We start from the raw sequence: 16,084 nt of genomic DNA, 5'->3' as shown, positions 1-16,084 counted from the left end.
TTTACCCTGAACTCTTTATTCATTAATAGTGTTTCATTCATGGCTAGTTTGTTCTTGCTTTTTAGAGGAATATATTTCTCCTAAACTCTATTGATCACCTTTTTAAATATTTCCCACTGCCGTTCTATCTCTTTGTCTGTCAACAATTTTTTCCAGTTTACCTGCCCTCGTTCCATCCTCAAAATTAGCTTTGTTCCAATCTATTACATTGGTTTTTGTCTTACTTATGTCTTTCACATTCATTATTTTAAACCGTATTATGTTACGATCACTATTGCCTACATGCTCCCCCATGCTTACTTCTCTTATCTGTTATGGTTCATTTCCCATTACTAGATCCAGCCGTGATTCCTCTCTTATAGAATCATAGAAGTTTACAACATGGAAACAGGCCCTTCGGCCCAACATGTCCATGTCGCCCAGTTTATACCACTAAGCTAGTCCCAATTGCCTGCACTTGGCCCATATCCCTCGATACCCATCTTACCCATGTAACTGCCCAAATGCTTTCCAAAAGACAAAATTGTACCCACCTCTACTACTGCCTCTGACAGCTCGTTCCAGACACTCACCACCCTTTGAGTGAAAAAATTGCCCCTCTGGACCCTTTTGTATCTCTCCCCTCTCACCTTAAATCTATGTCCCCTCGTTATAGACTCCCCTACCTTTGGGAAAAGATTTTGACTATCTACCTTATCTATGCCCCTCATTATTTTATAGACTTCTATAAGATCACCCCTAAACCTCCTACTCTCCAGGGAAAAAAGTCTCAGCCTATCCAACCTCTCACGAAAAGTCAAACCATCAAGTCCCGGTAGCATCCTAGTAAATCTTTTCTGCACTCTTTCTAGTTTAATAATATCCTTTCTATAATAGGGTGACCAGAACTGTACACAGTATTCCAAGTGTGGCCTTACTAATGTCTTGTACAACTTCAACAAGACATCCCAACCCCTGTATTCAATGTTCTGACCAATGAAACCAAGCATGCTGAATGCCTTCTTCACCACCCTATCCACCTGTGACTCCACTTTCAAGGAGCTATGAACCTGTACTCCAAGATCTCTTTGTTCTATAACTCTCCCCAACGCCCTACCATTAACGGAGTAGGTCCTGGCCCGATTCGATCTCCCAAAATGCATCACCTCACATTTATCCAAATTAAACTCCATCTGCCATTCATCGGCCCACTGGCCCAATTTATCAAGATCCCGTTGCAATCCTAGATAACCTTCTTCACTGTCCACAATGCCACCAATCTTGGTGTCATCTGCAAACTTACTAACCATGCCTCCTAAATTCTCATCCAAATCATTAATATAAATAACAAATAACAGCGGACCCAGCACCGATCCCTGAGGCACACCGCTGGTCACAGGCCTCCAGTCTGAAAAACAACCCTCCACAACCACCCTCTGTCTTCTGTCGTCAATCCAATTTTGTATCCAATTGGCTACCTCACCTTGGATCCCGTGAGATTTAACCTTATGTAACAACCTACCATGCGGTACCTTGTCAAAGGCTTTGCTAAAGTCCATGTAGACCACGTCTACTGCACAGCCCTCATCTATCTTCTTGATTACCCCTTCAAAAAACTCAATTAAATTCGTGAGACATGATTTTCCTCTCACAAAACCATGCTGACTGTTCCTAATCAGTCCCTGCCTCTCCAAATGCCTGTAGATCATGTCTCTCAGAATACCCTCCAACAACTTACCCACTACAGATGTCAGGCTCACCGGTCTGTAGTTCCCAGGCTTTTCCCTGCCGCCCTTCTTAAACAAAGGCACAACATTTGCTACCCTCCAATCTTCAGGCACCTCACCTGTAGCTGTCGAAGATTCAAATATCTCTGCTAGGGGACCCGCAATTTCCTCCCTAACCTCCCATAACGTCCTGGGATACATTTCATCAGGTCCCGGAGATTTATCTACCTTGATGCGCGTTAAGACTTCCAGCACCTCCCTCTCTGTAATATGTACACTCCTCAAGACATCACTATTTATTTCCCCAACTTCCCTAACATCCATGCCTTTCTCAACCGTAAATACCGATGTGAAATATTCATTCAGGATCTCACCCATCTCTTGTGGTTCCGCACATAGATGACCTTGTTGATCCTTAAGAGGCCCTACTCTCTCCCGAGTTACTCTTTTGCCCCTTATGTATTTGTAGAAGTCTTGTTGGGCTTCTCGCATACTGGATAAGAAAGGAGACCTGTACACAGTGTAAAAACTCCATTCCCTTTTCTCCTTCGTATTTGTAGAAGTCTTGTTGGGCTTCTCGCATACTGGGTAAGAAAGGAAACCTGTACACAGTGTAAAAACTCCATTCCCTTTTCTCCTTCCCTACCTCTTCTTGCCAATTTATTTGGGGGTAGATGAAATCTCGCATGATTATTATTCAATGCTTTTTTACTCATTTCATAGATCTGTCTACGTATTTCTTCCTCCGCTTCCCTTCCACTATTAAGTGGTCTGTAGAATATAACTATTGAGGTGATCGATCCTTTCTTATTCTTTGTCTCACTCCATATGGATTCTGTTTCTATCCTAATGTTACTTATGTCGCTTTTTTCTATTGCCACTATGTTGTCTCTAGTTAGTACAGCTACCCCTTCTTCCTTCCCTGTCTTTTCTAAATGCATTATATCCTGCAATATTTAACTGCCAGTCATGTTCCCTACCACATCTGGGCTCCTCACTATGAATTATAGAATCATAGAATCATAGAAGTTTACAACATGGAAACAGGCCCTTCGGCCCAACATGTCCATGTCGCCCAGTTTATACCACTAAGCTAGTCCCAATTGCCTGCACTTGGCCCATATCCCTCTATACCCATCTTACCCATGTAACTGTCCAAATGCTTTTTAAAAGACAAAATTGTACCCGCCTCTACTACTGCCTCTGGCAGCTCGTTCCAGACACTCACCACCCTTTGAGTGAAAAATTGCCCCTCTGGACCCTTTTGTATCTCTCCCTTCTCACCTTAAATCTATGTCCCCTCATTATAGACTCCCCTACCTTTGGGAAAAGATTTTGACTATCTACCTTATCTATGCCCCTCATTATTTTATAGACTTCTATAAGATCACCCCTTAACCTCCTACTCTCCAGGGAAAAAAGTCCCAGTCTATCCAACCTCTCCCTACAAGTCAAACCATCAAGTCCCGGCAGCATCCTAGTAAATCTTTTCTGCACTCTTTCTAGTTTAATAATATCCTTTCTATAATAGGGTGACCAGAACTGTACACAGTATTCCAAGTGTGGCCTAACTAATGTCTTGTACAATTTCAACAAGACATCCCAACTCCTGTATTCAATGTTCTGACCAATGAAACCAAGCAAGCTGAATGTCTTCTTCACCACCCTATCCACCTGTGACTCCACTTTCAAGGAGCTATGAACCTGTACTCCTAGATCTCTTTGTTCTATAACTCTCCCCAACGCCCTACCATTAACGGAGTAGGTCCTGGCCCGATTCGATCTCCCAAAATGCATCACCTCACATTTATCCAAATTAAACTCCATCTGCCATTCATCGGCCCACTGGCCCAATTTATCAAGATCCCGTTGCAATCCTAGATAACCTTCTTCACTGTCCACGATGCCACCAATCTTGGTGTCATCTGCAAACTTACTAACCATGCCTCCTAAATTCTCATCCAAATCATTAATATAAATAACAAATAACAGCGGACCCAGCACCGGTCCCTGAGGCACACCGCTGGTCACAGGTCTCCAATTTGAAAAACAACCCTCTCCACCCACCCTCTGTCTTCTGTCATCAAGCCAATGTTGTATCCAATTGGCTACCTCACCTTGGATCCCGTGAGATTTAACCTTATGTAACAACCTACCATGCGGTACCTTGTCAAAGGCTTTGCTAAAGTCCATGTAGACCATGTCTACTGCACAGCCCTCATCTATCTTCTTGGTTACCCCTTCAAAAAACTCAATCAAATTCGTGAGACATGATTTTCCTCTCACAAAACCATGCTGACTGTTCCTAATCAGTCCCTGCCTCTCCAAATGCCCGTAGATCCTGTCTCTCAGAATACCCTCTAACAACTTACCCACTACAGATGTCAGGCTCACTGGTCTGTAGTTCCCAGGCTTTTCCCTGCCGCCCTTCTTAAACAAAGGCACAACATTTGCTACCCTCCAATCTTCAGGCACCTCACCTGTAGCGGTGGATGATTCAAATATCTCTGCTAGGGGACCCGCAATTTCCTCCCTAACCTCCCATAACGTCCTGGGATACATTTCATCAGGTCCCGGAGATTTATCTACCTTGATGCGCGTTAAGACTTCCAGCACCTCCCTCTCTGTAATATGTACACTCCTCAAGACATCACTATTTATTTCCCCAAGTTCCCTAACATCCATGCCTTTCTCAACCGTAAATACCGATGCGAAATATTCATTTAGGATCTCACCTATCTCTTGTGGTTCCGCACATAGATGACCTTGTTGATCCTTCAGAGGTCCTACTCTCTCCCTAGTTACTCTTTTGCCCTTTATGTATTTGTAGAAGCTCTTTGGATTCACCTTTGCCTTATCTGCCAAAGCCTTTGCCTTATCTGCCAAAGGCTTCAGTTCCCCCGTTTTGTTGGGTGCTGTGCAAGGTTCTCTCTAATTTTTTTAAGCCATGTGCAGAATGAATTTGGGTTTGTGCACCAATATAAATGAAGGTTGTGTGTGCCACCGTAAAAAAAATTCACAACTTTAAATCGATCATCTTTTTAGAAAACATTATTCAGGGTAAATAACAAACAGAACAAATGTACAAAATAATGGATAATTGTAACAATTTAATATTATGTTGGATGATAAATTTATATAATTTATGAAATGGGTTTCTTATGTTGTACTCGGATTGAGCAGATCAGTCTCGTTATATTTTATTAAAAATTACCTGATGGGAACGATTCCAATCAGCTTTTTGTTAAATCAATTTAATGACTGATTCAAACAGAAATAAATTGTGTGCAATCAGAATTTTTAAATTGAGTCAGAAATACAAATCAGCTGCCAAGTCAGTCAGTGTGAATTTGGGGATAGGGAACAGTTTAATTAAAGCTCTCCCCTTCCCCCCTCCATTAAATCCTCAGCAGGGTTTAACAAATTATTGCATTCCAATTGTACATCTTGCAGTTCTCATTCGTTTTGGCTGCCTCTGTGTCAGGCAGGGAGCAGTTTGGGCATGGGCCCCTCATCTGTGATTGTGTGGAGGTGCCTGGTCTCTGATTGGGTGGAGGTGCCTGGTCTCTGATTGGGTGGAGATGCCTGGTCTGTGATTGACCATTGACAAATGCATCGGTTTCAATTTTACTTCCTGGTCTGGTTTCCGCGCAGCCAATTAGCTGCTCACTGACTGCATTTCCTCGCAATGCGGAAAACAATGCGGTGGCTGGGGCCGGAGCTCCGGGAGCGGAAACTCGGACCTCCAGACATTCCCCATCACCAGAGGCAGAGCAGCCCACCTGGGGCTGGAGCACTGGGGACCGGGGAGGCAGAGCTGGAGAAGGGCCTGGGGACCGGGCACTGGTCAATGTAGGAGAGGGGCCTGGGGACTGGTCAGTGTGAGAGAGAGGCCTACAGCACTGGTTTGGCGCGTGGACGGAATATTTAAATGCGTGGCCCACAACAGACTGCTGTGCGGCTGCGCACATGCGCAGCTTGGAGAGAACAGTGATGCTGTGCACATTGGTGTTCAGGCAATTTAATTTGTTTTTAGTAATTGTTCCCCTCACTTTGTTTTTGTCATTTTGCACTTATGTTCTATAACTGTATTTGTTCCCTGACCGTTTATGTTACCCTTATTCCTTAACTTAGTCTGACATTTACTCTCATTTCCTGTTTCTTTTTTTCTTCAGACTTATGTTCTCTTCCCCAGATCCCTCCCCCCATTCTTACTAGATTAAAGGCCCATTGACAGCCCCATTTATCCATTCTGCTAGTGCACTGGTCCCATTCCAGTTCAGTGGAGCCCGTCCCGCGGGACAGCTCCTTCCTGTCCCAGTACTGGTGCCAGTGTCCCATGAAATGGAACCCCTCCATCCCACATCAGTCTTTCAACCACATATTCACCTTTCTGATCTGCTTATCCCTGTGTCAGTTAGCACGTGGCTCAGGTAGTAATCCTGAGATTACCACCCGTGAGGTCCTGCTTTTTAATTTAGTTCCTAACCTCTGATATTCCCTTATCAGGACCTCCTCACTTTTCTTCCCTATGTCATTGGTCCCAGTATGGACCAAGACAATTGGATCTTCCCCCTCCCTTTGCAAATTCCTCTCCAGTTGCTCCAAGATATCCTTTACCCTTGCACCAGGTAGGCAACACACCCTTCTAGACTCTCGGTCGCGACTGTAGAGGACGCTATCTATTCCCCCTAATTATGGAATTGCCTATCTATTTTGTTCCTCCTCCCTTGGACTGCCTCATGCTCCACAGTGCCATGGTTAGCATTCTGGCTATCCATCCCATAGCCTACATCCTTATCCTCACAGGTAGAGAGTACGCTGTACCTGTTGGATGGGACCAATGTCTGCCGGACCTCCTTCTCTACCTCCCCTTGGTTCCCCTTTCCCTGCTGAGCTATGTGTTGGAGTGTCTCTACCTTGCACTCCAGCTCAAGGACTCTGAGCTGGAGTGGCTCAAGACAGAGACATTTCCTGCAAACGTGGCAATCCGGACAGTATCGCTGTCAACGGACTCCCACATATCACGGCCCTGACATACAGCTTGCATGGTCATGTCTAGTTTTTATTTATTTGTTAGCATTAATTTAATTCTAGAACTAATAGAAACATTAAGGGCATGATATTAACCCCGAAAAATGGGTTGGTTGGGACAGGGGGGCTTTCAAACTCGCCTCCAACCCGCCCATTTCCAGTTTTCACAGGGGTGGAGCAAGGAGCAGGCATTTAACCCGCTCTCAGGAGGCGGGCTGGTCATTTAAACCTTTCAAGGAGGTCCCACCCCCTCCCCGATGACTAACTCCCCCCCTGGTGACCCCAAGCCCGCCAATGCCCCCAAGACTGCAGATGTCCCGATGCCCCAATGCCTACCCATGCCCCTGTGCCCCCATACACCCCCATCCATCCAATCTAAGACTTATCTGAACACTTACCTCTTCTTTGCTCTTCTCCTGTCCAACCGAGGTCAGCCTGTCGGGCGGGAAACCGTCAAAAAAAAACGTCCTTACATCAAAATCGTAGGGACATCTGGGAAACACGTACTTCTGGGTTTCCCATTTGCAATTCGACCCCCTCGCCCCCTTCCCGGCACCGGGCTAAAATTACCCCTGTAAAGTCTAATTATATTTAGTACATGGATTTTAGCTTGATTTTGAATTAATTAGTAATTAATTATTCTGAATATTGATTGTGGGATGTGAAGTTTGGAATAATTTTTTTTTATTCGTTCATGGGATATGGGCATCGCTGGCAAGGCCAGCATTTATTGCCCATCCCTAATTGCCCTTGAGAAGTTGGTGGTGAGCCGCCACCTTGAACCGCTGCAGTCCGTGAGCTGAAGGTTCTCCCACAGTGCTTTAGGTAGGGAGTTCCAGGATTTTAACCCAGCGACGATGAAGGAAGGCTATGTTATAAATGCTGGCCTTGCCAGCGACGCCCACATCCCATGATCAAATTTTTAAAAATGAGTGCGGAGTATGTGATGGTGAGGTGAAGGATATAATTGAACTGTGTTGTACTTTTTAAAATTCATTCTTGGGATGTGCGAGTCGCTAGCAAGGCCAGCATTTATTGCCCATCCCTAATTGCTCTTGAGAAGGTGGTGGTGAGCTGCCTTCTTGAACTGCTGCAGTCCGTGTGGTGAAGGTTATCCCACAGTGCTGTTAGGTAGGAAGTTCCAGGATTTTGACCCAGCGACAATGAAGGAACGCCGATATATTTCCAAGCTGGGATGGTGTGTGACTTGAAGGGGAATGTGCAGGTGGTGTTGTTCCCATGTGCCTGCTGCCCTTGTCCTTCTAGGTGGTGGAGGTCGTGGGTTTGGGAGGTGCTGTTGAAGAAGTTTTGGCGAGTTGCTGCAGTGCATCCTGTAGATGGTACACACTGCAGCCAAGGTGCACAGGTGATTGTTGCAGATTGCAGGTAGGTGGGGGGTGGGGGTGGTGTGAATTTAGCAGTTCATGAGGCTATGAGTAGTGGGAGTAGTAATGTTATGAGATGCCATTTGAAGATTGTTCTTACCTTGACAACTCTTGTCAGATCATTGAACTTCTTCCTGCACTGCATCCATGTCCGAGGAGCCATCCTCCTTACATTCACCTCGTCAGCTATCTCCTTCCACTGCCTGGAAGGCTTCCTACCTTCCGGGGGGTACAGAATGTCCCTCCTCCTGTCTGCCTCCTGCACCAAGATTTTCAATACTGCATTTGAGAACCTTGATGCCCATTCTTTGTCAGCTTCAGACATTTCACCTCACAGAGACAATTTCCACTTGATTTACAGTCACAATGCACCTCCCCTTTACGAGGTGCTGGCTGCCTTTAAATAGCGTTGTGCACTCCCCATATAGAATCATAGAATGATACAGCCTGTGCTTGCTCTTAGAAAGAGCTACCCAATTAGTCCCATTGCCCTGTTCTTTCCACATAGCCTTGTAAATTATTCCCTTTCAAGTATTTATCCAATTCCCTTTTGAAAGTTATTGTTGACTTTGCCTTCACCACCCGTTCAGGCATTGCATTCCATATCATAACAACTCGTTGCATTAAAAAAAAAGTTTCCTCATGTCACCCCTGGTCCTTTTACCAATTTCCTTAAATCTGTGACCTCTGGTTACTGCCCCTTCTCCCACTGGAAACAGTTTCTCCTTATTTACTCTATCAAAACCCTTCATAATTTTGAAGATCTCTTTTAAATCTCCCATTGACCTTCTCTGCTCTAAGGAGAACAACCCCAGCTTCTCCAATCTCTTTAAGTAATTGAGGTCTTTCATCCTTGGTACCATTCCATTAAATCTGCTCTGCACCCTCTCTAACACCTTGACATCCTTCCTAAAGTGTAATGTCCAGAATTGGCAACAGTATTCCAGCTGGTGCCTAACCAGTGTTTTTTTAAAAAGATTAGCACAACTTCCTTGCTTTTGTACTCTATACCTCTATTAATAAAGCCAAGGATCCCATATGCCTTTTTGCAGCCTTCTCAACTTGTCCTGCCACCTTCAAAGACTTGTGAACATTTTTTTAATTTGTTCATGGGATGTGGGCGTCGCTGGCGAGGCCGGCATTTATTGCCCATTCCTAATTGCCCTTGAGAAGGTGGTGGTGAGCCGCCTTCTTGAACCGCTGCAGTCCATGTGGTGAAGGTTCTGCCGCAGTGCTGTTAGGAAGGGAGTTCCAGGATTTTGACCCAGTGACGATGAAGGAACGGCGATATATTTCCAAGTCAGGATGGTGTGTGACTTGGAGGGGAACGTGCAGGTGGTGTTGTTCCCATGTGCCTGCTGTCCTTGTCCTCCTAGATGGTAGAGGTCGCAGGTTTGGGAGGTGCTGTCGAAGAAGCCTTGGCGAGTTGCTGCAGTGCATCCTGTGGATGGTGCACACTGCAGCCACAGTGCGCCGGTGGTGAAGGGAGTGAATGTTTAGGGTGGTGGATGGGGTGTCAATCAAGCGGGCTGCTTTGTCCTGGATGGTGTCGAGCTTCTTGAGTGTTGTTGGAGCTGCACTCATCCAGGCAAGTGGAGAGTATTCCATCACACTCCTGATTTGTGCCTTGTAGATGGTGGAAAGGCTTTGGGGAGTCAGGAGGTAAGTCACTCACTGCAGAATACCCAGCCTCTGACCTGTTCTTGTAGCCACAGTATTTATGTGGCTGGTCCAGTTAAGTTTCTGTTCAATGGTGACCCCCAGGATGTTGGTGGTGAGGGATTTGGCGATGGCAATGCCGTTGAATGTCAAAGGGAAGTGGTTAGACTCTCTCTTGTTGGAGATGGTCATTGCCTGGCACTTGTCTGGTGCGAATGTTACTTGCCACTTATCAGCCCAAGCCTGGATGTTATCCAGGTCTTGCTGCATGCGGGCACAGACTGCTTCATTATCTGAGGGGTTGCGAACATACAACCTAGGTCTCTCTGTTCCTGCACTCCCTTTAAAATTGTACCATTTAGTTTATATTGCCTCTCTTCATTCTTCCCACCAAAATGAATCAATTCTCTGAATTAAATTTCATGAAGTCTGACATTACCCTTCTTGTTGTTTACTATCTTTCCGACTTGCGTGTCATCTTCAAACTTTGAAATTATGCCCTGTCCACCCAAGTCTAGGTCATTAAGATATATCAAAAAAAGCAATGATCCCAACATTGACCCCTTGGAGACACCACTGCACACTTCCCTCCAGCCTGAAAAACAACCGTTCACCACGACTGTCTGCTTTCTGTCCCTTTGCCAATTTCGTATCCATGCCATCACTGTCCCTTTAATCCCATGGGCTTCAATTTTGCTAACAAGTCAATTATGTGGTACTTTATCAAACGCCTTTTGAAAGTCCATATACACAACATTAACGGCACTACCCTCATCAATGCTCTCCGTTACTTCATCCAAGAACTAATCAAGTTATTAAAACAGGATTTGCCTTTAACAAATCTGTGCTGTCTTTCACTTATTAACCCATATTTTTCCAAGTGCCATTTAATTTTGTCCCAGATAATTTTGTCTAAAAGTTTTCCCACCACTGACTTTAGGCTTACTGGCCTGTAGTTGCCAGGTTTATCTCTCTCCCCTTTTGTGAACAGGGGTGTAACATTTGCAATCCTCCAGTCCTATGGCACCACTCCCAAAACTAAGCAGGATTAGAAGATTGTGGCCAGAGCCTTCGCAATTTTCACCTTACTTCCCTCAGCAACCTAGCATGCATCCCATCCGTACCGGGTGAATTTTCTACTTTGAGTACAGCCAATCTTTTAAGTACCTCCTCTTTATCTATTTTTATCCTATCCAATTTCTCTATTACCTCCTCTGAGCCCCCTCCTCTTGATTACAGCCATTGACCAGCGTGGACAGTGCTGGCTGCACGCAGTAATCATGTTAATCAACAGGATTTTATGTGCTGCCTGCATTGCAATCAACAGGCATGGGTTAATCGCAGACCGCGATTCCTGTAATCAATTTCACACCCAATAAATCTAATCTGGCCAAATACCACCATATCAGCCTCCTCCCAATCATCTGTAAAATTATGGAAATAGTCATCAATGGTACCATCACTGAGGCTCAGTTTGGTTCCAACAGAACCACTCGTCTCCAGGCCTCATCACAGCCTTGATCCAGACTCAGTCACAAGAGCTGAATGCCAGAGTAGAGATGAGACCAGCTGTCCATGATATCAAGGTAGCATTCAATTGAGTATGGCACCAAGGAGCAATTGCAAAACTGAAGTTAATAGGGGTCAGAGGGAAAACACTCCAATGGATGGTGTCATATCTGATGCAAAGAAAGATGGTTGTGGTTGTTGGGGGCCAATCATAGCAAGACCAGGACATCACTGCAGAAGTTCATCAGGGAAGTGTTCTCAGCCCAACAATGTTCTGCTGCTGCAGGCCTAACCATGTTCAGCTGTTTCATATGGAGCTTCAGTGGGGCTGTTCACTGGTGATTCCACAACGTTCAGCTCTGTTCACAATTCTACTAATAGTAAAGCAGCCCATGTGAGCCTACTGAAGGATTTTCATAACATCCAGGCTTGAGATGAACAGTAGCAAGTATCATTTATGGCACAAAAGTGCCAGGGAGTGGGCATTGAGAACAAGAGAAAGCCGACTCATCTTCCCATGATCTTCAGCCAGAAGCTGACCTGGACCAGCCATATCAACACAATGGCTACAAGAGCAGGGCAGAGACTGGGTACTCAACAACATTAACAACTTGTTTATATAGACCTTTCGAGTGGCTCATCTCCTGAGCCTTTAAAGGCTTCCACCATATACAAGGCTCAAGTCAGGAGAGTGATGGAATAATCATCATTCGCCTGGATGAATGCAACTGCAGCAAGAAGCTCAACACCATCCAAACAGTAGTTTGTTTGATAAGTTCCTCTGGCACCAGATTGCATATCCATACCCTCCACCACTGGTATACTGGCCTTGAAATTGGTTGATGCCACGATCCATTTTACAGGAGTAAAATGGGTGCCAAAGCATCCAATATGGCGGGAGGAGTGCGTGCGCACATTCTGAGCTGGAAGTGCATCACCCACCATATTGGTATAGGCATCAAAAGAGGCGTCCAGGGTTCGTGCCTGAAACAGGCGATAGGCCCTTTTCAATGTAAATAGAGGGCTTGCCACTTGTTTGAGGCTTCCTTCGTATAATTGACTGCTCTGAACATGGCCGACACCAAACCAGTTGCATTCAGGAAAACCTGGTCTACAGGTTTACAGGGACTACTGCAGGCCGCTACCAAAAAATTAAGTTTTTGAAAAATACTTACCTGAATTTGGCAGCAAGAGATGCAGGAGTGCTCCTACAGCTGCAGATTAAAATCACGGGCCACTGCCGTTCACCGCTTAACACCCCCCACCCCCCCCCAACCCCGATCACTGCCTCTTCTCCCTTCCAATCACTGCCTCCCCCCCCCATTTGCTGCCTCGCACCCCTCTCAGTCGCCCCCCTCCCTCCCCCGATCATTGCCTCCCCTCTCCTGGTCGCCACCCTCACTCTCGAATGCTTAACCCCCTCTCCCAGTCTTCTTTCACTGGAGCAACTTTTCACTAGAATAGAGAAGGATAAGAGGAGATCTAATCAAGTTGTTCAAAATTATGAAGGGTTTTGATAAGGTATAGTGGAGAAGAACTAATTCCACTGGCTGGTGTTGATAACTAAAGGACAAATTTAAGATCAATACCAAAAGCATGAAGAGAGAAGTTAAGAGAAACTTTTTTACACAGGGGGTTGTTAGACTTTGAATGACCTACCAGAAACTGTGTTGAAGCAGAATCTATAATAGGTTTAAAAAAGGAAATAAATAGCTTGTTGAAAAATAAAAGATTTAAAGAGTGGTAGTTGATTCTTTGTGACGTTGCACACAGAGTCAGGAACCAGGAAACTGTTCAGGTCAAGCAGATAAAGAGGGCGGGAGGATAATTGGACCAAAAGGAGATCAGAGTGGGGAGGAGGGGTGCGAGGGTGAGGATGGAGAAAATGGGAGACAGAGAGGAGCGGGTAGTGCTGTTGATGACTCCGCTTTGGCTTCCCTCTTTTGTTCTGATAAATTTCCAATGGGGTTAGCTTGAATATTGTTTTCAGCCAGTTTTATACAAAATAATTTAAGGGAACTATATCAGAGCTTATAAATAGGAAGGTCATTAGTAATTCTCAAAATGCATGCTAATTTTGAATGTCTGGATGCTGGAAGGACACCATAGGAGCATATCTCATAACTTTAGGTTAATAATTTACATGCGATTCTCACAGTGCCACCTGCAGTTATAATACCATGAGAATGTTGCAACCACTCTTGGATATTAATATGTAATCAGTTGATTTCCCATTGTTATGTGAACAATTACAAGGAACATAGTCAATACGGGGAGTCAAGACCAAATGAAGTATTCAGGTCAAGTAGTGTTAGAGGACAAGGGGAATAATTAGACTAAGTTGGGGAGGGGAGAAGGTGGGATCAGAAGCAGATGGGAGGGTGAAGGAGGAGAGGTGGAAAATGGGGGAAAGGGAAAGAGGTCGTGAGGGAGAGAGGTAGGGAAAGATGGAGAGGAGAGAAAGAGAGAGGAGGAAGAGGATGGGGAAATGAGATCGGGGAGGGTGTAAGGGACAAGGAACAGAGCAGGTGGGGGTGACAGAATGGGGAGGGGAGAGAGGAGAGGAGAAAGAGAAGAGATGAGGGGAATGGGAGAGGGAGAAATGGCGTAGAGAGAAGAGGGGCACAGATAGGAAACATTTTCAGCAGAGAGATGAAGGTCGCAAAATGTCTGTTGCGATGCACAAATTCTGCTTAGTTGGCGGGGGGGGGGGGGGGGGAGTTTGAAGGTCGGGAAATGACTTGTCCTAATGTAGAAAATGATGCTCATTAGTGGGGGCACCCATCTACAAAACATTGCTTGGTGAGCAGGTGGACATCTACAAAATACTGAAGTAGGCCATTGAACTGGAGTTGAAGAAGGATATTGGGCCGAAGAGTTGGAACTATGAAGAGAGATTCTTGCGAGCCTTTTGGAAAAATATGGCTGTGTTTTCTGGCTCTTTGGTACAAAGTTTATGAGGTAGTTGGGACAAAATTTGGCAGGGCTAGCATCCTGAAATGGTGCAAGGCCGTGGGGATGAAGTTTGGCAGGGCCATCGGACCGAAGTGGTGCAAAGCCATGATTCAGCTTTGTCAATCAGAAACATTAGGTAAGAGTGGGATTTATGAATTATTTTTGTGGGCAGATTGCACAACAGGGCAGAAGACAAAGTAAAGAATACTTACCTTTCTCTATTTTAACCATTCTCCATCACCCCCACCTGGTCTGCTCCTTGTCCCCCACCCCCTCCCTGATCTAATTTCCCACCCTTTTCCTCCTCTCCCTTTCCCTCCATCTTTCCCTACCCCTCTCCTTCACAACCTCATTCCCTTTCCCTCATTTTCTACCTTTTCATACGCTCCAAGTATGTGGTGTTACAGGACGCGCTGTGGAAGTAAACAATCATTTGCCAGGTAGCCTGGCAGTTGCTTGATAGTCACTTAACACTATGGGGAGTCCCACTTAAGTTAATAAGTCACATAATGTGACCCTAATAATGCCACCTATAGATACAATATCACAGTTTTTATTGTATGATAGATAGATGGAGAAAGGGCAGGGGAATGGGAGTCAGAGAGCTGGAACTTGGTGGGTTGAATGGCCTTATTCTGCGCCATAAAATTCAATGAATCAATATTGGTAAATGATCATTTAGTCATTAATAAGATAATCAGGAACTGGTTTATCATGTTTCAAGTTTTTTTTCTGTTTTATCTATTTTATGTGTTCTAGGATGTTAAGGAGCTTTATGCACATTTTAGCCATCATTTCCTGGATGCCTTAGTGAAATGTACACAACTGTCATTAGACATTCTGAAAAGAAGAATTTTCAAGTAAGTGTTTTTTTTGTTAACAGTTCTTGGTTTTACTCCATCTTTTTGAATATAGGGTAATTTTATAAAATCATTCTCCCAGGAGAGAGCTTCTCCTATCATGAGGAATTGCGGGCATGTCTGAGATGTTCCCAGGCTACTGTGTGACCTACATCTGCCGAGAGCAGCAACAGGGACCACAATATTGTTAGATTCAACTTGATGAGCCAAACCAAAGCTGCTGAAAATCTAATTCTAGTATCAGCTTTTAAGGGGGCAAATTACTTGAACCAGATTGAGCAGTCCCACTAGCTGAGGATATTGTCAACACAGAAGAAGAATGCTTTCTGGCTTTTTGGTACAAAGTGCAAAAAATCAACCTTATGCAAAAGAAAACCATGTATGTCTCTAGAATTAAAAGAAGGGTACACAAAGTCAAATTGACCAATGGGTCAAAGGCAAATCAGACTTAAGCAGAAATATTTTTACAGGCTTAAAGAAATTGGTTCTCAGAATATGGATAGGTATTGATAAGCTAAAGACAATGAAAACCGCCATCAGAATAACCCAAAAAGATACTGGGGAAGAAGATAATGGATAGCCGTGGTATTAATAGTGAGGTCTTTTTCAGCTATATTAGGAGTCAGATAATAAATAAGGACTGTATCAGGCTACTGAAGAATTCTTCAGGACAGGTTCGGGTGCCTTTCGGATTTGGCAGGGGTTTTAAATAGTTATTTTGTATCAGTCTTCACTACAAAACAGCAATGCTGAGTTACCAGTAGTACATTGTAGGGTTGATGCTAAAGTTGAAGATATCAAAGTAGATGCCGATGTAATCCTGGCTAGAATTTAGGGATCTCAAAGCAGATCGGGCTTACATCGAGTTACATCGAAACTACATCACAGAAACAGGCCATTTGGCCCAATTGGTCTATGCCGGTGTTTATGCTCCACTCAAGATTCTACTTTTAGTGATTTGTGCTGCTGGCCTGAT

At 44.6% G+C, this 16,084-nt stretch overlaps 1 protein-coding gene across 1 annotated transcript in view; it reads left to right on the top strand.

The window, feature by feature from the left end:
* Positions 1 to 16,084, top strand: part of LOC137322209 (dynein axonemal heavy chain 8-like) — a 1,675,662-nt gene that overhangs the window by 531,172 nt on the left and 1,128,406 nt on the right. Inside the window, exons 26-27 of the mRNA XM_067985325.1 lie at positions 15,008 to 15,108; positions 15,853 to 15,922. Of these exons, the coding sequence (XP_067841426.1) occupies positions 15,008 to 15,108; positions 15,853 to 15,922 (171 nt within the window). The remainder of the gene's footprint in view (positions 1 to 15,007; positions 15,109 to 15,852; positions 15,923 to 16,084) is intronic.

This window comes from Heptranchias perlo, chromosome 5, assembly GCF_035084215.1.
Source record: "Heptranchias perlo isolate sHepPer1 chromosome 5, sHepPer1.hap1, whole genome shotgun sequence".
Taxonomy (NCBI): domain Eukaryota; kingdom Metazoa; phylum Chordata; class Chondrichthyes; order Hexanchiformes; family Hexanchidae; genus Heptranchias; species Heptranchias perlo.
Note: the sequence above shows the minus strand (reverse complement) of the source record. Positions and strands in the feature narration are given on the sequence as shown.